Raw genomic sequence first — 19,187 nt, forward strand, 5'->3', positions numbered from 1 at the left:
GTAAAAATATTACAACTCAAAGCCATGGTTTTCAGTCAGTTTAGTTTAGCGAATGGTTCTAAATACTACAGTGCCCATCAGGCTTAGTGACGGTTGTGTAATGCATGTGTAAACCAGAGCTCCTCGTAAAACTTATATTTACTATTTACTATGTATTTTCTCAAAAGTTTGAATCCTGCTTTGTTTACATCCATGTTTACTAGCTTGCCATCTTCTTCTTTCCCGCTTTGCTGCCACATTGCTGCACTTCTTACCAACACCTGTAGATCTGTGGAATAGTGCGAAACATTTGGCAGGATTGTGTATCACATTACCCGCATGCACATTCATAAAGATTTATTTTTTTAAACTGCTCCACTCCATAGTGCTAGAGGCTAAAAACTCCATAGGGTACTGTACCTTTAACTGTTGCAAACAGGGATGAATACACTGTGGCACAAAATTCATGTAACATTGACCCAGAATCTTAAAGTTAACTGATTTAGCTGAATGTATTATCCAGCTTTAAGCATAATCTTTAGTTTCGGCTCTTAAGCAGTGCAGAATTTTAAGCTTTGTGATTGGATGTTTCTTAGCAGTCTTGTACAGTTAATTCTTTGTCAAAGAACCCTACTTCTAACAAACAATTGCTCATCTGTTGTACTGATTATTCAGCGGTGAGACAGTCATGCTCATCAAAGCCTTGGATGCGCTGCAACTGCTATTCACCAAAAAATGAACAGCACTTCTGAAACCCAGAACAGTTAACAAACTCCCCTTACTTCACTCTATAATTATTCTTGCACATATGATTCTCAGAAGTATAGAATAACAAAAACAACCTCCCCATTCACGTAGAAGTTACAGATCATTAAATGTGTTGTTGGAACTACTTTTAACCATTGCTACATAGGCTACAGATATAGTTGTTTCATGGGTCTATAAACATATCCATACAGTAGCTATGTCCCTTTCTTTCTGACCAGAGTTTAAAAGTTCAAATGAGAAAACTCTCCCAGGGAAAAAAGACCTTTCTATGCACTTCAAAAACACCAACCACCTCTAAAGTGTTGAAAATACAGTGAAGAAACATCTCAAATGAGTGTAAGCCATTTTGACATCAGACATTGGTGTATTTAAGCCAAACACACACACACTCCCTCTCTTTCTCTCACTCGCCTCATCAGAGTGAGGGAAGGCTGTGGGCAGAGTGCCAGGTGCCTCTCATGTTTGGGAGAGTAAACAGGCTCATGTCTTTGATGGCGAGGAGATCAGAGCAGGGGACACATTCTACATGGCCACGCTAAGGTCGCCACAGTGCACACCCCGCTGCCATGTTGTGCTCCGCAGCTAGGAGACCCGGAGTATACACAATGCAGGGGCAGCAAACACGTGTGTGTGTGTGTGTGTGTGTGTGTGTGTGTGTGTGTGTGTGTGTGTGTGTGTGTGTGTGTGTGTGTGTGTGTGTGTGTGTGTGTGTGTGTGTGTGTGTGTGTGTGTGTGTGTGTGTGTGTGTGTGTGTGTGTGTGTGTGTGTGTGTGTGTGGTCAATCCCCACCGGCGACCTCATCGCACACCCCCTCTGCTTTCCAGCAAGGACTCACTCTAACCTTGACGTGCAGTTGTACTTGTCTGAAAAACAGCTAAACCACCAGAACAGGGCTGGGGTATTGACTGTAAATTCACGCTAGAATATTACAGCACTGGTTTCTTATTCTCTATATTTGGTCAGGTACTCTGTAGTGTTAATAATGTTTTTAATTTTAAAGGAAAAGTCCCCTCACTACCTTGATCTTCGTGAATCATACTCACGATAACATAAGGGGTGTAGACTATTAGGAAATAAAATCATCTCTCTAACGGATATCAGATTTGAGTAAACAGTCTTTATTTACATCTAATTTTATTCTATTTTTCATATAATTTATCCTGTCTTTTATATATATATATATATATATATATATATATATATATATATATAAATGTTTGTCACTCCTTTAATTTTATTAAGGAGGTTATGTTCAATCTTATATATAACTTATATTTTGGGCTTTCCAGTGAAGTCAGCAGACTTTTGAGCCAAGACTTCATCTTCCAAGCACTGTTTACGGTCAGATTAGCAACTTGAGACGTGAGAATGGAGTTGTGAGATGGCGTCTCTATGAACAGATATTTGTACAGTATACGTATGAATGTAGGTAAATAATAACAAAGTTTTGATGATATGCCAAATTGTCATCTGACGATAACAGTTTCATGCATTTTGTCCAGTGCATCCCACATACCTACGCAGAATCTGTTTATTGTTTTAATTTTATTTCCATGTTTTACTTTTGGCACTTTTTAAACTTTTCCCAGGAAAGTGCAAGATATATGGTTATAGATCATTAAAATTGATCATCATTTAATAATGTGATTTGTTTGGAACTTATTTATGTGATTTCGGGAAAATTTGCTTCTTTGTCTTGTGTGATAGTAAACTGAATCATTTGTGATTTGGGACCGAACCGATGAAGACATCACCTTTTTTCACAATCACTCAATCAGTCTTTTATTTGAGAAAATAATTGGCATCAATAATGAAAATAATCAGTAGTTGCTAACCTAATTCAACAACTGTAATATTTATAACTTGGTATGCATGACTTAAAAAACAGATTTATTATATGTTTTACAAAAAAAACACAGCCTAGGCGTAATTATACAATAGCATACACATTCTGGCAGTAAGTAAATGTTCGGTAAACATCGATCAGTTCTGGTAAAAAATGATGCTGACGCGAGTTCCTGTAATTTTGTCTTTTGGCTTCGTTATATCTCTACTGTGGTTGGGCCTTTGACCTCCTGTGTACACACTGCAAAACAGTAACCACTAATGTCTTTACAGCAGCTGTTATCATTTATGCAACCAGACCAAAACGACAAATGTTCTTGTCTCTACATGGACTCATTAAAACATCATGTTGGGCCCCACCAAAAACTGATAGGCCATTAACATGTTTGTGTCTCAACTTCTGGTCAAACCAAACAGTATCGCTTTCTGTGGAGTGCAATTATCTGTCCATAGTCAGTAATCACATGTAATTACACTGATACACTGATTAAATGATAGTTAATCAGCTGCTTGTTTAAGTATGTATGCATTTGAAGAAGATTAATTCATAGTGTGTGTGTGTGTGTGTGTGTGTGTGTGTGTGTGTGTGTGTGTGTGTGTGTGTGTGTGTGTGTGTGTGTGTGTGTGTGTGTGTGTGTGTGTGTCTGTGTCTGTGTGTGTGTGTGTGTGTGTGTGTGTGTTTGCGCGCGTGAGTTCGTTCATACGTGTGTGTGCGTAGATTTACAGGTGTCTGTTTGCTTCCTGTGAGGTGGGGTAAAGTGTGTCTGTGTGTGGCGAGGGTGAAGGGGATGGTGAGGCAGTATTTGGTTTCCTGCTATTGGGGGATTGACTTCATGTAAATGAGCCGATACACTTTTGCACAGAGAGAAAAGTTGAGCGTATGACAGAGTGAGGTCCTAGCCTTCCTCCACTCTACTGACAGCTGTGAGTCCCACTAGCTCACCACGGCTCCTTATGATGAAGGAACGCTGCAGCCTGGTGCCCCCTATAGCCATTCCCCTTCCTCAGCAGCAGCAGCAGCAGCAGCAGCAGCAGCAGCAGGCGCCCCGAGTGGGACCTGTGGATGGATGTTGCCTGGGAGTGGCTGGGCAGCACTCGGGATCCATGTGCACCGTCTGTTCTGACCGTGTGTCTCTGTGTGCCGGTTGCTTGTTGACAGATGAGGCGTACCAGAAGCTGGCCATGGAAACGATGGAGGAGTTGGACTGGTGTCTGGACCAGCTGGAGACCATTCAGACCTACCGCTCTGTGAGCGACATGGCCTCCAACAAGGTAGGAGAGGCTGTTGGATGTTCTCTATTTTTTTATTTTAGTATTAATCATTGGTGAGGAAAACGTTCAGGGGCGCAAGGGGTGGGGGGCTCTCAAATCTGAGCAGCAAGGGACTCTGCAAGGAGCACTAATCCTTCAGCATAATAAACACATGTTCGGTAGTGTACAGAATACAGAGATATATGAACTTAGCATGACCTTGGCAAAGTCAACACTAGTACGAGTGTCAACATGTCAAGTAAGAGGAGGTGGGTTTGTTAGAGGGGGCAGGAAGGTTTTAAAGCCTGCACACTTGTATGACTATCGCTGAAGTTCTGCCTAAGCCAGAATCAAGCTCCATTCATTTCTGCTTTGTTTCTTTTTTTTCTTTGTGCAACAATGGTTTGACAAAGGAAGTGTATTTTTGTGTCTTGTCCCACTGTGGCCCTCTTTTCATCATCACAACTTTTCACTGTCCACTGGTTATTCTATTGCTTCTGCGCCATTGATTTGTGAGTGATGTGCACCAAGGTTCAGTTCCTGGTTCTTTTTTTAAGTGACCCCTTAACCATATTACTCACTGATCGTAATACACACAAATATTTGGCTTTCTGTAAGGTTTATAATTTATCACTTTTGACTCATTATATATACATATATATATATATATATATATATTTATATATATATATATATAAAATACGGTAATTCTTAATTCTTATATATATATATATATATATATATATATAAGAATTAAGAATTACCGTATTTTCCGCACTATAAGGTGCACCTAAAAACCTTCAAATTTCTCAAAAGCCGACAGTGCGCCTTATAATCCGGTGCGCCTTATATATGGGCCAATATTGAGCCACAACAGGTCTCGCAACTACGGTAAGCAGCCGCCGACTCTATTTTCCCCCGTAGAAGAAGTAACGCGCGGTGCATGTTGAGATATATGACTGCGTGAAGCGTGCCGTTTCATTTCCATTTGTGTGTTTGTGTAAAGACCCCAAAATGGCTCCTATTAAGAGACACGCTTACGATGCAGAGTTTAAACTCAAGGCGATTAGTCTCGCAGTAGAACACGGGAATAGAGCAGCAGCGAGAGAGTTTAACATTAACCAATCAATGGTGCGGAAGTGGAGGAAGCAACAAGATGAGCTGCGCCAAGTAAAGAAGACTAACCAGAGTTTCCGAGGGAATAGAGCGAGATGGCTACAGTTGGAGGACAAACTCAAACAGTGGGTTGTTGAACAGAGAGCAGCAAGTAGAAGTGTCAGTACAATCACTATTCGACTGAAGGCAACAGCGCTAGCACGCCAACTTAACATCAATGAATTTAGAGGCGGTCCTTAACGTAACCCCAGCCTCGACTGTAGCGTTTATTCTATGAGCCTTATAATGCGGTGTGCCTTATATATGAAAACAGTTTCAAAATAAGCCATTCATTGAAGTTGGGCCTTATAATGTGGTGCGCCTTATAGTGCGGAAAATACGGTACTTAGTTGTTTTCATTTTTAACGTTAGAATCTAATTCAGCCTATTTCAAAATACTTCATGTTATAATAATTGTTACTATCGTTACAGGTTGCAGGATAAGTTTGGCCTCTCATGATGAAAAATACACTTTCCAGATCCTCAAAAAGTCTTAAAAGGCATTGGATTCATAAATCTTAAAACAAAGCCTTAATTGTTATAACAAATGTCTTAAATCAAACTTTCAAAGGTCTTAAAAATGTTAACACATGGGAAGTGGGATTTTGCATTTTTTTTATTCTGATGTTGTTATTAGTCTCGAATCTCAAAATAATTGGTAACATTTAGGGTTTTTTTAATATTTCACTAAACTCCTCTCGCCGTCACATCACAAAGATCGCAATAGCGGAACCAACAAAACAGTTATGTGGTTGTGGTCAGGCAAGATGCCTGCTTTTTTATTTTTGTTTATTGTGAAATTGGTCTTAAATTTCATTCCAGGTGGCATTGAAACAGTCTTAAAAGTTCTTGAATTTAACTTGACATAAGCTGTAGGAACTCTGACACCCATGTCTGTTCAGTCTCATTATGGGAAGAAACTTTGTGGTGTGGCACACATATCTGAATTTTCTCTCTGAATATAATTTTGTGGACCAAAAAATTTGGTTTGGTGTCTCTCCTAGGCCATTTCTATTTTATTGTGAAGAATTTATAGGAAATTAAATATGTTCCACCATTTTTGCAGCAGCTCTTTGACCACTCAGGCTCACCGGCTTCTAAATAGCAACAGCGGAGATTGCAATGTCAGAACAGGAACATCTGTAGTTCTACATATTTGTGAATTTAGGTGCATTTTATGAAACCAAAAATAGAAACTACTAAAATACAAAGATTGCCAAAATACACAGTTACTATAGAAACATAGCCACACCACTGAAGACACACCTCAAAGCGGGTAGCAATGTTGTAATGGGAATGCAAAGCCCATTACAACAAATGCCGAGCTGACCTGAGCCAAACCGGACCGTATCTATCTAGCCATCTGGGTTTTTGTTTCACTCTTTCAATCTTTCCCATCAAACAACTTCTCACTCTCCACTGATTATTCTGTTCCTTCTGTGTCACTGATTGTGTGTGCACCAAGGTCTAGTTCCTGGTTCTTTATATAAGAGCAAGGAGTTAACAGAGCATGACGGAAACCTACCAAGCAGTATTTGGCCTTACAGTATCTTGTAAGATCCCTTGATGTATTGAGCTTTTCTCTTGGAACTGACTACTGAAGTTTATATAGACTGCTATAACCTTGAGTAACCTCATCTGTTTCTTGTATATGGCATTATAACCTTTATCATTAGATTACCTTAAGAAAGGGCAGCAGTGGCGACTTTGTCTAGTATAATAAAAGAATAGTCTGTGTATCAGCCTTTTATTAGTGAATTAATGTTACACAAAGTGAGCTGTGCTAGATCACTCATGTATTATGGAACCTGGATAATGGACTCAGAGATGGGATCCATTGATTTCAATGAAAGTTACATGAACTAAAAAGTTCTATCTCTACCTGGTTTACTCCATGCTGTGTGCCCCAATAAGCGTGCATATGTGCATGTGCACAACTGAGTCATAATTGCCTGCCTGCTCTGCCCCTCTCACAGTACAGTATGCACTTGACTTTACATTGAGATTACGTCATACACATCAAAAGAGCATTTCCTGGCTCTGCAAATATTGAATCTTAATTGTTTAAAAATGTATAATACAAAAAGTAGTAATTTACCTTGTCTGAAGTTTGTTTTTTTTGTCCACATTTTTGGTGAAAATAATACTTGGGACCCAGGGGATATTTTTATTGCAGGACCATGGTTGGCCATCTATTGGCTACAATCATGGAAGAGCTGGATACGATGCTGGTTAGATGATAACACTTGAACCTGAACTTTGATGCTAAAAAAACCCTGAACGAGTGTGGCATAGTACACAAGCAGCATCACTTAAGTTAGCTAGCTAATAAGGCTTACGGTTAGGGTAAGTAAAAGAAATAGACAGAGTTAGGGTTACATCTCATTAATTATAAGGTTATAATTCAAATAACGGTCTGTGTGTTGATGCCTGTACAGTTTACCCTTGTTGTTGTTCGATGGATACGATCTAGCATCTACAACGGTACCACTATGCCACCACTCAGCATTGCTGCCAATTTGTCCCACTTGTGGAAATGCAATGACAAAAAATTCCCCTGTGGATCAAAAAGCAACGTTTTAAAGTCCGTGACATCAGCCAAATGTAAAGTCTATGGGCTGTGGAGGAAATCGTTTGGGAGGCAAAGCAGAAGCAAACTCAGAATTCAGAAAGGTTTTTTGGCTTATACACTTGCATAGTATGCCAGATTTGTTGTTGTGTCCTGTATTCAGTTCCTGTAATACACCCTTGACTATAACAGTAACATGAGTTGTAGATGTTTGGTCATGTGGCCACACCAAGGAGGTGAACTTACACCTCTCCAGCTACCAATTCACCTCCATACTTGGTCTGTGCGTGGGACTTGGAGCACTTTTTGTTTGAGTCAACGAAAAAGCTTTCACCTGTTTTGTTGACTTTTAGGACGAGTGGCAGCTGTGTGTAAGAGAGCCTAAAAAACAGCTTGTCAAGTGAGCCAAGAGGATAAGCTTGTTATTTCTCATAAAATTGGACAACAGGATGCGAGGGATCCCGCAGTGGGTCAAACACAATAAACTTGAGAGGAAGCGAGAGAACATGGTGTGTGTGTGTGTGTGTGTGTGTGTGTGTGTGTGTGTGTGTGTGTGTGTGTGTGTGTGTGTGTGTGTGTGTGTGTGTGTGTGTGTGTGTGTGTGTGTGTGTGTGTGTGTGTGTGTGTGTGTGTGTGTGTGTGTGTGTGTGTGTGTGTGTGGAATCCTTACAAAACCCTGCTTAGAGTGACTCTCTCTTCCTGTCTCCTTCCTGATCCCCCCACCACCCTCTCCCTCTCCCTCAGACCACAATAGACATCCCATCATGCCCGTATGGTTAATGGTTGTGTTTATTTACCCCATTGCTGTCGTCATCCTGACACAAATCCAGCACTGACAGTCAGCTGAATTGGTTTCAGTTACGACACTTACAACGACTGAATAAATACCATTAACCCGTTTAAACAAACAAAGGCTACAGGACGACAGAATCACACTGGAAAGACAGAGTACAGAGAAGACACTGTATGTTAATACTGTATAACCATTACAGCAGAATGAGACTTTTCCTATGAATAAAAAAAGGCAACATTTTTTACTAAGTTCATAATTGTGGTAAAGCTGCGGGTTCATATCAACTCTCGTTAGTGGACTTATAGGAGGAATGACCTCACTTTAGACTTTTATTTTAGCCCTTTATTTGCAATCACAGGGAATTTTGCAGGATTGAGCCAAACATTATCTGCAGGCGATGATTGATTTCAGGAGCCTCCCCATCTTGCAAAATTACAAAATATCCCAACGATGGAATACTGTAGGGACAGATCTGTCCTGCTTTTCCCTGAAAGTACTGTAAAAGACTAACCCCATACGCTGCCAAAATAAGAAACAAAAAGTTGACTGTAGTTTGACTTCAGCTTAAAGTTAACCTTTAAGAATAATGTAAGTTCAGCCACTGATGTGAGTTTTTGTTTAGAGAACTTAAAAGTGCTGGACGTGAATGAGCTACACTGGAGCATAGTAGGAGGCACAATGTGCTGCTGTGTATTATAACCCTCTCTCATTGATGTGACTGTGGCAGGTGGGTGAGTCTGTCCTGACACGTAACCAGCTGATAAGAACTCCTCCGTCAGACACATCTTGTATGCATGAACTTTTTGTCTCTGTGTGTTTGAGTGTGTGTTTGCTCATATTAACAATAGGTTAATCCCATTGATATCTAGGCTGTCTTACTCCTAGCCTTGTTTTTAACTAAAACATTACACAACTAATGCCTCTTTGTCATGAGGCCATAAACACTCGACCTGGTTTTCTAATAACAAGAACAGACCAATCAGCTAATGTGACCCCTTGACTACCTGTTGTGTATAGGATAGGAATACTGTTATCCAAGCTGTGGCATGAGTATGAAACATGAGTACAAGGGAGGTGAAATTCGAGAGGCTGCTGCTCTACCTTCAAGGTGAAGTGCCGCGGATGAAGGCTTACAGTACAGTACGTGACTGTCCTCCCTGTTAGGTATGGCTGACGTAGACGGGTCAAGGCCTGTTGCAACTTGAAATATTCTTCTGCGTCTAGGCTGCGGACCTTCTGTTATTTGAAACTAGAGCAGAAATGATAAGTAGAGTAATCCGCTATTGAATTGGCAGAAACATTTAAGTAACCTGTTAATTGTTTAAGTCATTTATCAAGCCAAATTTACAAATATTCATTGCTGCCAGTTTCCTAAATTCAAGGATTTGGGGCTTTTATTTATTTTATATAGACTTAGACTTCTCTTTATTGATAGAAAAAAACACAAGGGAGTTGTAAAAAAAATACAGTATAGGATAAACAATAAACTCTTAGCTAGATAAATATAGAAAGTAAATCAATAAACAGTAAGCAATAAACTCTTATTTAAATATATATAAAGTAGAGATATGAATACAGGTCAAATAAAATTAACAGAAAATGAAATCAGATAAGTTAAGTGTAGAGAAAGCGTATAAGATAAAGTATGTATGACTGTATATGGCAGAAATGAGCAGTAAGATTAAAATAATGCACTGTGTGTCCAGCCTGTGAATGTTCTCATTCGTCCAGGTCATCGTTATCCTCAAAGCAATTTCAGTCAAAAACAACTGGACTGGTTGTTTGTCTAGGAAGACGTTTCACCTCTCATCCAAGAGGCTTCATCAGTTCATGTACGCATCTGACCAGGCTGGGACTGGTCCAGGACCAGTCCCAACGTCTTCCTAGACAAACAACCAGTCCAGTTGTTTTTGACTGAAATTGCTTTGAGGACACTGTGTGTCCAGTGTCCAGGTATGTAAGATTATCGGGTAATGAATTTCTTTTGGAGATTTGGACTGTTTGATCACACCTTGTCGTTTCATAGTTTAAACTAGACAAATAATTGATTAATTGAACAAAAATCACTGACGGAGTAAATGATGGTGGGGATAACTGTTAGTCGAGGTCAAATGAATCAGCTTCTCTAGTTCCAGCTTCTGAAATGAGAGGATTTTCTTTTTTTATAGCTTTTGGTTTTGGACTGTTGGTCGGATGAAGCAAAACATTATGGGCTGCAACTGCCAATTATTCTCATTTAAGTGATAAATCTGTAGTTTACAGGGGTGTAACGGTCACAGACTCCCGGGTCAGTTCACACATCCATTTAGGAGTCTTAGCACCTGTTAAATTTTCCAGGCAGAGCTTGTGCTTGTGAAATCACTCTACATGGCGTGTATTCTGTGTGTGACTGTGTGTACCGAACCATGACCCCATAACAACTTGCAGCGAATACATTATTTGTTACAGCACTAGCTGATTATATTTATAATTAAATCTCTTGATCTATAAAACATCAGAAAACAGTGGAAAAAGTCCATTCACAATATCCTAGAACACATGGTGACATCATCAAATGTTTTGTCCAATGAACGGTCAAGGTAGATGGCTGTCCGGCATGGAGCTCGGTCTGTTGGACCTTCCTGCCTGTTAAAAGAAAGGTTTTCGTTGCCACTCTGTGCACAAGATTGCTGAATAAACTAAACTCAAATTAAGTTAAATAAACTTTATATATATTTAAAGTATCTCAACTTGCTGCTGCTCATGGAGGAATAGGTGGGTCTCTGTAAATCATGAATAAGTCATAGAGTGTGGTCTAGACCAACTCAATATATAAAGTTTCTTGAGATAACTTTTGTTATGATTTGGCACTATTAATTACATTGAAATGATTTGAATTGAAAAGAACCACCCAAAAAATGTATTGCATTCAATGTAATGCAAGACCAAGAAAGGAGTATATAGCCAACACTCATCAGTTGATTGGTAATCAAAAATAGTTATTAAATAACTACTAATTGATTCAGCTCTAAATACATTTAAAGACAGTCCCTTGGGCTCATCAAAATCAATTAACCGACAAATCAGCAGATTATATTGATGATGCGTAACATGTGGCGTGTGAGCAGAACATGCGTGCCTGTTGGTGTGTTAATATGCAAAGCTTTCTGCAGTGGCCAGTCTCTGGGATTATGCAGTTTCCTCAATTGGATTCTGTTTCACCAGCACGACCATTCACAAAAAAAGCACTCTCTGGTAAACCTTTTTCTAAGAACTCAAGGACTCGCGATTGTAAAAAACAAAAAAAAAATCATCTATGCCACCTTTCAAAGTTCAAGGAGATCAGCCATGTTCCTTAAAACAGGAAGTGTTCTAGTCATGTGAGTGGTCGATATTGATATTAAATGTAAACCTCAGAGCTGTGACTACAGGCAGCAGGAGCAGTCAACAGCAAACAAAGAACCTCCAGCACAAGAGGCTGGAGGCAGGACTACCCTCATGAGGGAGTGTGTATGAGGCAGAGGTCTCTCTCTCTCTCTTGCACACACTCTCAGTCATTGCTCCACATACACAGGGTGTGAGGTAAAGCCTAGTCAGACCTTGAAGCCCAAAGTGAGTCACTAGAGCTGTGGCGTTTCCCAGCGTCAGAGAGCCAAGTCTTGGTCCTTTTACTCATGCTGTAGTCAGACTGAGATAGACACTTTAACGGACGGCAGCCCCACTCTGCTCGGCACTCTACACACAGCAACATGGGAGCCTGTTGCTTTGACAAGAAAGAGAGGAAGTTAGGGAAGCTAAATGGTTGGAGAAAGGTGAGTTTTCTTGTATTTTGTTCATAATTAGATATAGAGTTTGACTATTTTGTTATCTTTATGTACGGTCTCTGCCTTGGGAGGACTTGACCTTTGTGGCTTGCTTAACATGAGGAGAATTGCACATGCTGTGGTTATAATCTTTTTAAACACAAAGTTTCAGTTGTTCCATTGGTGTTCATCAGTGCTGTGGATGCTGAATATGTGCTTTAGGGTTTTCTTCTCTTGAAAGATGTTTCAAGGAATTAATGATATTAATTTAAGCTGTACATTGTGGAAAAGTATGGTTTTAATGTTAAATGCTAAGTGCCTTTTTGTTTGTTGATTATCTATTTACACAGACTTTTCAGAGGTTCATGCTAGAAGCAGGGATGCATGCATTATGCTTTTGAGAACCCTTGTCCAAACTCTCATGTGATGCTGAATTTAGATGTGAATTCACAGATTTGTGGTTCTATTGTGTTACTTAATTTGGTGCAGATCAAAGATGGAATGTCTGTGTCTGTATTTTCAGGTTGTCTTTGTGTTTGTTTGCAACTTTAGTTTGTGAGTAAACTTTTCTCCCAGGGTGGAGAGATTGAAAGAAGATATGGGCATCAATTGTAGCTACTGCTCGAAAACTGGCTTGTAGAGCAAACAGCATCTTAGAAAAAATGAGTGTGTGTATTTGTCCTCCTCTAGAAAAGTCATCTAAAAAGAGGGAAGCCATTTAGGTAATAAGTGAAATGACCATGGGTTTAAATTACCTGAGGCCCAGCCAGGTGATAAGTGGTGTTTCTAGCCATAATACCAAAGAGTAGAGTGTTGAATGCTGAATACTCTGGTCATCTAGGAAGAAAGAGAGCGGTAGTGGCAAAATGGTGAGATGCTGCTCAGTGCTAAGTGGTCGGTTTGTTCAAACAGTGGATGCAGAGCGTAAGGCATATGTTTTTGTGAGTTTACCCCAAAAAGTTATGGGGGTTATATGTTACTTTTGTTAACTGCATAAAATTTTGCTTTTTTTGAGCATTCATTTGAGCGTTGAATAATGTAGTAGAGGTTTTCGGTGATTCAAGCATTTCTTGTTTCTTAGGGTAATACTGCCTCTGTGATGTTTTACATCAGGAAGCTTTTTGCTTTCAAAGCAACCAGAGTGTACCACAGTTGCGCAGCCTGTTAACTGTTATCCTAAAAATCAAGAATGGTGTTACACACCACATCTGACTCTGAGGCCCTGAACAGCTGTGTGTGATGGAAATGAATCATTCAGTTGAGAAATTGCTTACTTTTATATCTCCCTCCGTTTTTTTATGTCTCTGGGTCTTAAAGCTGACTGTTCTCTTTTTGATACATCTTACTGCATAGCTTCAGAGACACATGAATACGCTCTTTCTCATCCAGACACACACTGGCATGAGTAAGTGAGTCAGAGGAAGTGAGAGGTTGTCAGGCCGTCTCTCAGAGTCGTCTGTAGCTTCACCCAAAATACGTACGGTTCATACGTAGGTAGGTTTCGGATCTTCACAGAGTTATTTCACTGTGAGTCTTTTCCTTTGCAACTCTGTTACCACCCTGCGTCATATTTTTGCTAAAGTGAGGAGGTGATAAACCACAACCACTGTAGGTGTGCTGCTGAAGAAAGAATGATTACGTGAGTCATTCTCAGCGATGTCACATACTGTTTTATATGGCATTGTCTTGATAAATTGGTAAAGAAAATGCTGTGTTATTGAAGCTGCTAAGGGTTGTTGAATGAAAAATACTGTTCAGGTTAAAAGGTGTTACATCATAATGTAGTTGCTTTGCTCTTCAAAACGTTCACACTGTAATCATTATAAATTGAGATTAGTTACGATTTCCCAGACAACATTTTGTTTCCATGTTTATATATTTGATAGAAAAAGAGTCAAGTTGTGCATTTCTGTCAATGCAGGGTTAAGAGGTCAGTGTACTCTCTGAACACTGAGCAGGCCGCTCTACAGCAGACTGTGCGGAGGGCACCCACTAGTGGCTCAAAGGCACAACTTCAATCTGAACCACTTCAGATAAACATTATTTAAAGCAAGCAATTAAGACAAAAGTAAGAAGCTGGATTTGTGACTCAAGCCATTATTGACAATCGTAGGAATTTAAAGCATTTTATCGCAGGGGGTTTTTAAACCGTCAAATTGTTTGACACAGATTAAAAGAGAACAGACAAAGATAAATAAAGATGGAGGAAAAGGCAAACATTTTCAAATGATAGATAAACAGTATGTGCGGAAGAGAAACCCACAGACTCAGACGGAGAATCTACCTCCAGCGTCATGGTGTCAGTAGGAGGTAAAGAGGCTTCCCTTCTGCCCCTCAATGAACAATGAAATCCAACAAACACTTGCAATAATACACTCATACAGAAACATATGGGCTTGAGTGTGTGAAACATGCATGTGACACATCAGCCTCAACTGTGCTTAACTGTAGATAATAGCGTTTGCAGGCTACTGCTGCTGCTGCTGTGTGTGTTTGTGTGCACTGAGGCATTTCATTCAGCCTCTGGGGAAGCACAGCTCTTCAACACATTGCAGAGAGACATCCCCCGCTGTAATTTCTGGTTTCTTTATATATTATGCAGTAAGCTATTATATAAAGAGCTGCCTCCTCTGTTTTTCTTTTTTACTTTTTTTTCCCTGCATCCCACCTCACTGCTTCTGGTTCTTTCCCTTAGTGGGAGGATAATCCGGGATCCTCTCTGGGAAGCTTTGATCTCCCCCTCATCTTTCCAAGCTCGTACGCACACAAACACATCGGACTGAGAGGGATCTCTGGGAAATCTGTTTGCAGTTTCCCACGGATTGTCTCTGAAGTGACAATGCGATGGGCGTATTCTCATTAGTGAAGCATTGCAGCCAACCTCTAGGGGTTTCACGAACAAGTGACAAAATTGACAAAAAGCAATTGGCCGGTGGTACTACTGATGTAACAGTATATTCGAGTCAGGTGGCCCTTGCCTTGTACACTGCAGCAGTTTCAACACCTGCTCCAAGGACAGCCCATTGATTCTGCCAGCAAGGCAGACAGACTGATTGATGACTGTGTTGGCAAGTGGCAGCCGTGAGAGAAATTGACATGTAAGTGGTGGAGAGTGAGGGAGAGATGGAGCGGAGGGGAGGGGAGGGGAGGAGGGAGAATCAGTGGATGCGAGCAGAGGCGAGGTGTGTGGTGTGTCCTCGTGACAGCTCAGCGGCTACGCCACATGTCTGCCTGGGAAGGAAAAGGGGAAGCCTCTCCTCTCTTCTCTCCTCCTTTCAAAAACAGCCCTACACTGGCCGCCTGATGCTGTTGCCATGGCGTTGCAGTGTTCTGGTAATTGGTGTACACACACTTGCTCACAGGCAGAGAGAGAAAACTGTGGGCTGTTGTCACCTAAACTGGGGAAGGATGCAATTATCTCCAATCTCTACTTCTTTTTCATTATTTTTTCCCCTCTTTTCTGAATGTCTTCGCCCTCTCTGGTTGTCCCTCACTTGTTAAAAATAGCCTTCCACAGACACCCTGACAGCATCTAATATTATTATGGGATGCGGATAATGAACACGCTTATGAGTTCTCCACAATGGCCGCTGCGCTCGGGATGTCAGGAGACAACAGAAGAGTCAAAAGAGGGCGAGGGAGAGGATGGTTATAGAGATAATGGTGGTAAAAATACAGTCGATGTGCATTCGCATTTCTAAAAACGTGCCCCATTCCCTCTATCAACCTTCCTTGCTTTATTGTAGAGGGGAGGCAAGCTGTGCGGCTCCATGACATTCCTTCACAATGGCTGACTTCATAAAACAATGCCTTTTATGAGGGAATTACAGGGGCTGGGAATTGAAGAGGATGGGTTTTACGGGCAGCGGTTTGCACAGCTGGAAAACAAGAAAAGAGAGGAAATGTTACATCTGGAATCCAAGTCTGGATATTACATGTCAGTCACTCAAACATCCCTTCACAACCTCGTGTATACACCAATGCCAAGCCCTAATTAGGGCTCCCCCTTCTCCCCACTTTCTGTCAAATCATGTGTTCTGAAAAGAGCGTGTTGCTGGGGCTGGCAGACTACAGCAGGGGAAAAGAGACAGAAGAGGGAGGGAGGGATCTGAAAAAAGAGAGAGAAGCTGGGTAGGAGGGGGAGTGAGAGCTACAGCAGTGAGAGCAGCGAAGCAAGACAAATCCAGTGGAGGAACCCCCCCTCCAGTCAGATGAACATCGCTGCCTCACTCCCTCCTCCTTCTCCTGTCTCCATCGATGTTATTTTCCCCTCCTCCCTTCCTCGCTCCTTTATAATTCATCAGTGTGCTGAGAGTCCTCAGCTCATGGCTCCAACTGCTGCTGCTGCTCCATCCGAACCACAGAGCCTGCTGGATCTCCTCCTCACCTAATCTGCCTTTGGCGCCTACTTTATCCTACATCTATCTATCCATCTATCCTTGCGTCCTTCCCCAGGCATGGAAACTCAGAGCTGGACCATTTCTGCTGTTGAGAGGGAGAGCGAGCCATCAACGAGCTGCTCTCTTAGCCGCTGAAAAGAGAATCACAAGAGGAGAGAAGAAGGGATTTTTTTGTCCTTTTTGGCGCTGAAAGAATCCTGTTCGTCTGCCTCTATTTTTTTCTATTGGATTACAGTTCTGGCTTTGTGTAGGAACGAGAAAGCAGGGTCCAAAATGCCTGAAGCAAATTACCTGCTGTCGGTGTCTTGGGGTTACATTAAGGTGTGTTTGGCGCTTATCTACGTAGTTTGTTGGGATTACGCACCCAATTTTTATTGTACCTTCTCTGTGCTGTGTTGCTGTTGCATTAAGGGCCATCTCTGTAGAAAATTAGCATTTTCACAATGACTTTTGGAGCTTTTAAGATTACTGTGCTACCCTAATTGGACCAAAAGAGAGTTCCTTCAGGGTATGATCTGATAGAATGGTGTTTTGTGGCTCGGGCTCCATCTTGAGCCCTCTGCAGAGCTCTATGTGACTGTATGTGTGTGTTAGTCTGCATGTGTGTGCACGCGCAAGCATCAGTCTGTCATAAAGAGGTGTTACTGCAGTGCCTGGGTCTCCGTGTACTGTCAAATGCATCTGAATGCCTCAACTATTTTGTCTATTTAATAATGTTCATAATATAGTTCACAAGTACATGAAAATCTTCCCAATTGTTGTAACCAAGAGGAACATAGGGAGCAGTGTGCAGATTTTTCTTGACATCATTGAAATTCTTGCACTCTGACGCAACTGAAATAGTTAAATAGGCCCCAGAAATGTGATTCATTTAATAAAACTGCAAATTGGTTGCTGGGGGTGAGTTAAGTGTTATTAAAAGGTGCTTGCCCCACTGGTAAAACAAATAATGATCCCCGCTCACACACACACACACACACAAACACACACATAAACACACTGATTGTATGCTTTAATTAAATAGTATCCATGAGCTGGTGGAATAAAACTTGATACTGCCGTAGTTTCCATGAAATCTTGTACCATAATCTATTCCAGGTCTACCCTCAGTGGAAACTGACGACATGTTTTCTCTCTCTCTTCCCCCCCTCTCTTTCCTCTCTCACTTCAGTTCAAGAGAATGTTGAATCGGGAGTTGACGCACCTATCTGAGATGAGTCGGTCTGGGAATCAGGTTTCCGAATTCATCTCCAACACCTTCCTAGGTAAATGAAAGTCATGTGTACATGCACTCACGATCACACTAACAAGTTAATCAATTTGGTCTTTATAATTTACCTTAAATCACCAAAGACTACAATTATGACCCAAAAATACAAATAGTGGTTCACACGGATCCCCACTTCTCTCTTTTGCTACAATGTTTTGTGGAGGTTCAGTACATGATGTTTAGCTGTGCAGGTTGCTTGGGCAGGCTTTTCGGGGCGTACCATAAAACAATACGCCACTAAGCTGTTTATGACATCAGGCTCACAATGGTCATTAAAATTGATGTAAGATATGTACAATTCTCAAATTTAAAGATGGTTCGCTAATGTAAAAGGGACCATTTGACTGACGAGGGAGTGGTGGAGTGGATTGGAAGTGGATGCTGTCAGCATGGGTAGCACACTGGAGATCTGAGAATAGATAGCAATGAATATATATACATATATTATTTAGATTGTGTTTAGAAGCAGTGCTTCTTCTATTTTTTGTCAGCCAAATGTACCAAAGTTTTTCATCACCCTGTTACCAATCCACATCATTAAGTCAAAAATCATGTGGACCTGCAGTACAGGATAATCAACCAATTGCTGGAAATGGGATAAAAGTTGGTGTTTGGTAAATGTGAGATTTCAGTGTGACGATAGCTAATCGTCAGATGCACAAAGTCGATTGACAAGTGAATGAGTTAAATGAAATATAGATTGACAAACAAAAAGGATAATAGAAGGCACACAGAGGTAGTTAAGACTATTTATAGATACTGTGCTTCCGATCGATTGGCATCCTGATCCGGTGTAGTGTTGTTGGCAGATCCCTCACCGCCGGATCAGAGAGCGCGAGAGGAGGGTTGAGGAGATACAGAGAAGGAGCAAATGAGGGAGAGAGGTAGCTGACTGCAGTGAGGGAGAAAATAGAGGTACAGCGGAACCCCCCTTTGCTGGCAGTGAGATGAGCTCGGCAGAATACATCTTTGTCAGACTGTTATCCCTCCACCTCTCCCTCTCACTTCCCAAAGAATCCAGACAGAGATATGACTTTGATAAAGAAGTCAGGAGGATTACCTTGCTAGCTGTAGGAAGAAAGAACAGGTGAACATAAATGAAGAGTGTGTGGACGGGGGAATGGCTAAAGCAGCAAAGCTGGCCTGGTTTGGCCTCAGCTGGCCAGGAGGACTGTTTAATCCTTCCATCCATTAAGATTAGTATCACATCAGTAATGCACTTATTTCTGCTTTATTGTTTTTTTAGATTGTTTTTTGACATGTTGCTGCCATATGTTTGGTTCTGCAGTGGCCATCCTTAGTTACTGTAGACTATCTGGGTTTTAAACTTTTTAGATGATGGAAAAGCAGACTGCTGACTGGCAAAACAGTGCTC

General features: G+C 41.0%; 1 protein-coding gene across 3 annotated transcripts in view; it reads left to right on the forward strand.

Annotated features, from left to right (window-relative positions):
• The window catches only part of pde4ba (phosphodiesterase 4B, cAMP-specific a), an 82,093-nt gene that overhangs the window by 54,706 nt on the left and 8,200 nt on the right, over positions 1-19,187 (forward strand). Inside the window, exons 6-7 of one of the 3 annotated variants that reach the window (XM_083940637.1) lie at positions 3,752-3,864; positions 17,714-17,807. In XM_083940637.1, coding sequence (XP_083796763.1) covers positions 3,752-3,864; positions 17,714-17,807 — 207 coding nt within the window. Of the gene's footprint in view, positions 1-3,751; positions 3,865-11,897; positions 12,152-16,800; positions 16,864-17,713; positions 17,808-19,187 lie in introns of those variants that run through there. The other 2 variants (XM_083940638.1, XM_083940639.1) reach the window with 2 other exon arrangements.

This window comes from Echiichthys vipera (assembly GCF_963691815.1).
Source record: "Echiichthys vipera genome assembly, chromosome: 3".
Lineage (NCBI taxonomy): Eukaryota > Metazoa > Chordata > Actinopteri > Perciformes > Trachinidae > Echiichthys > Echiichthys vipera.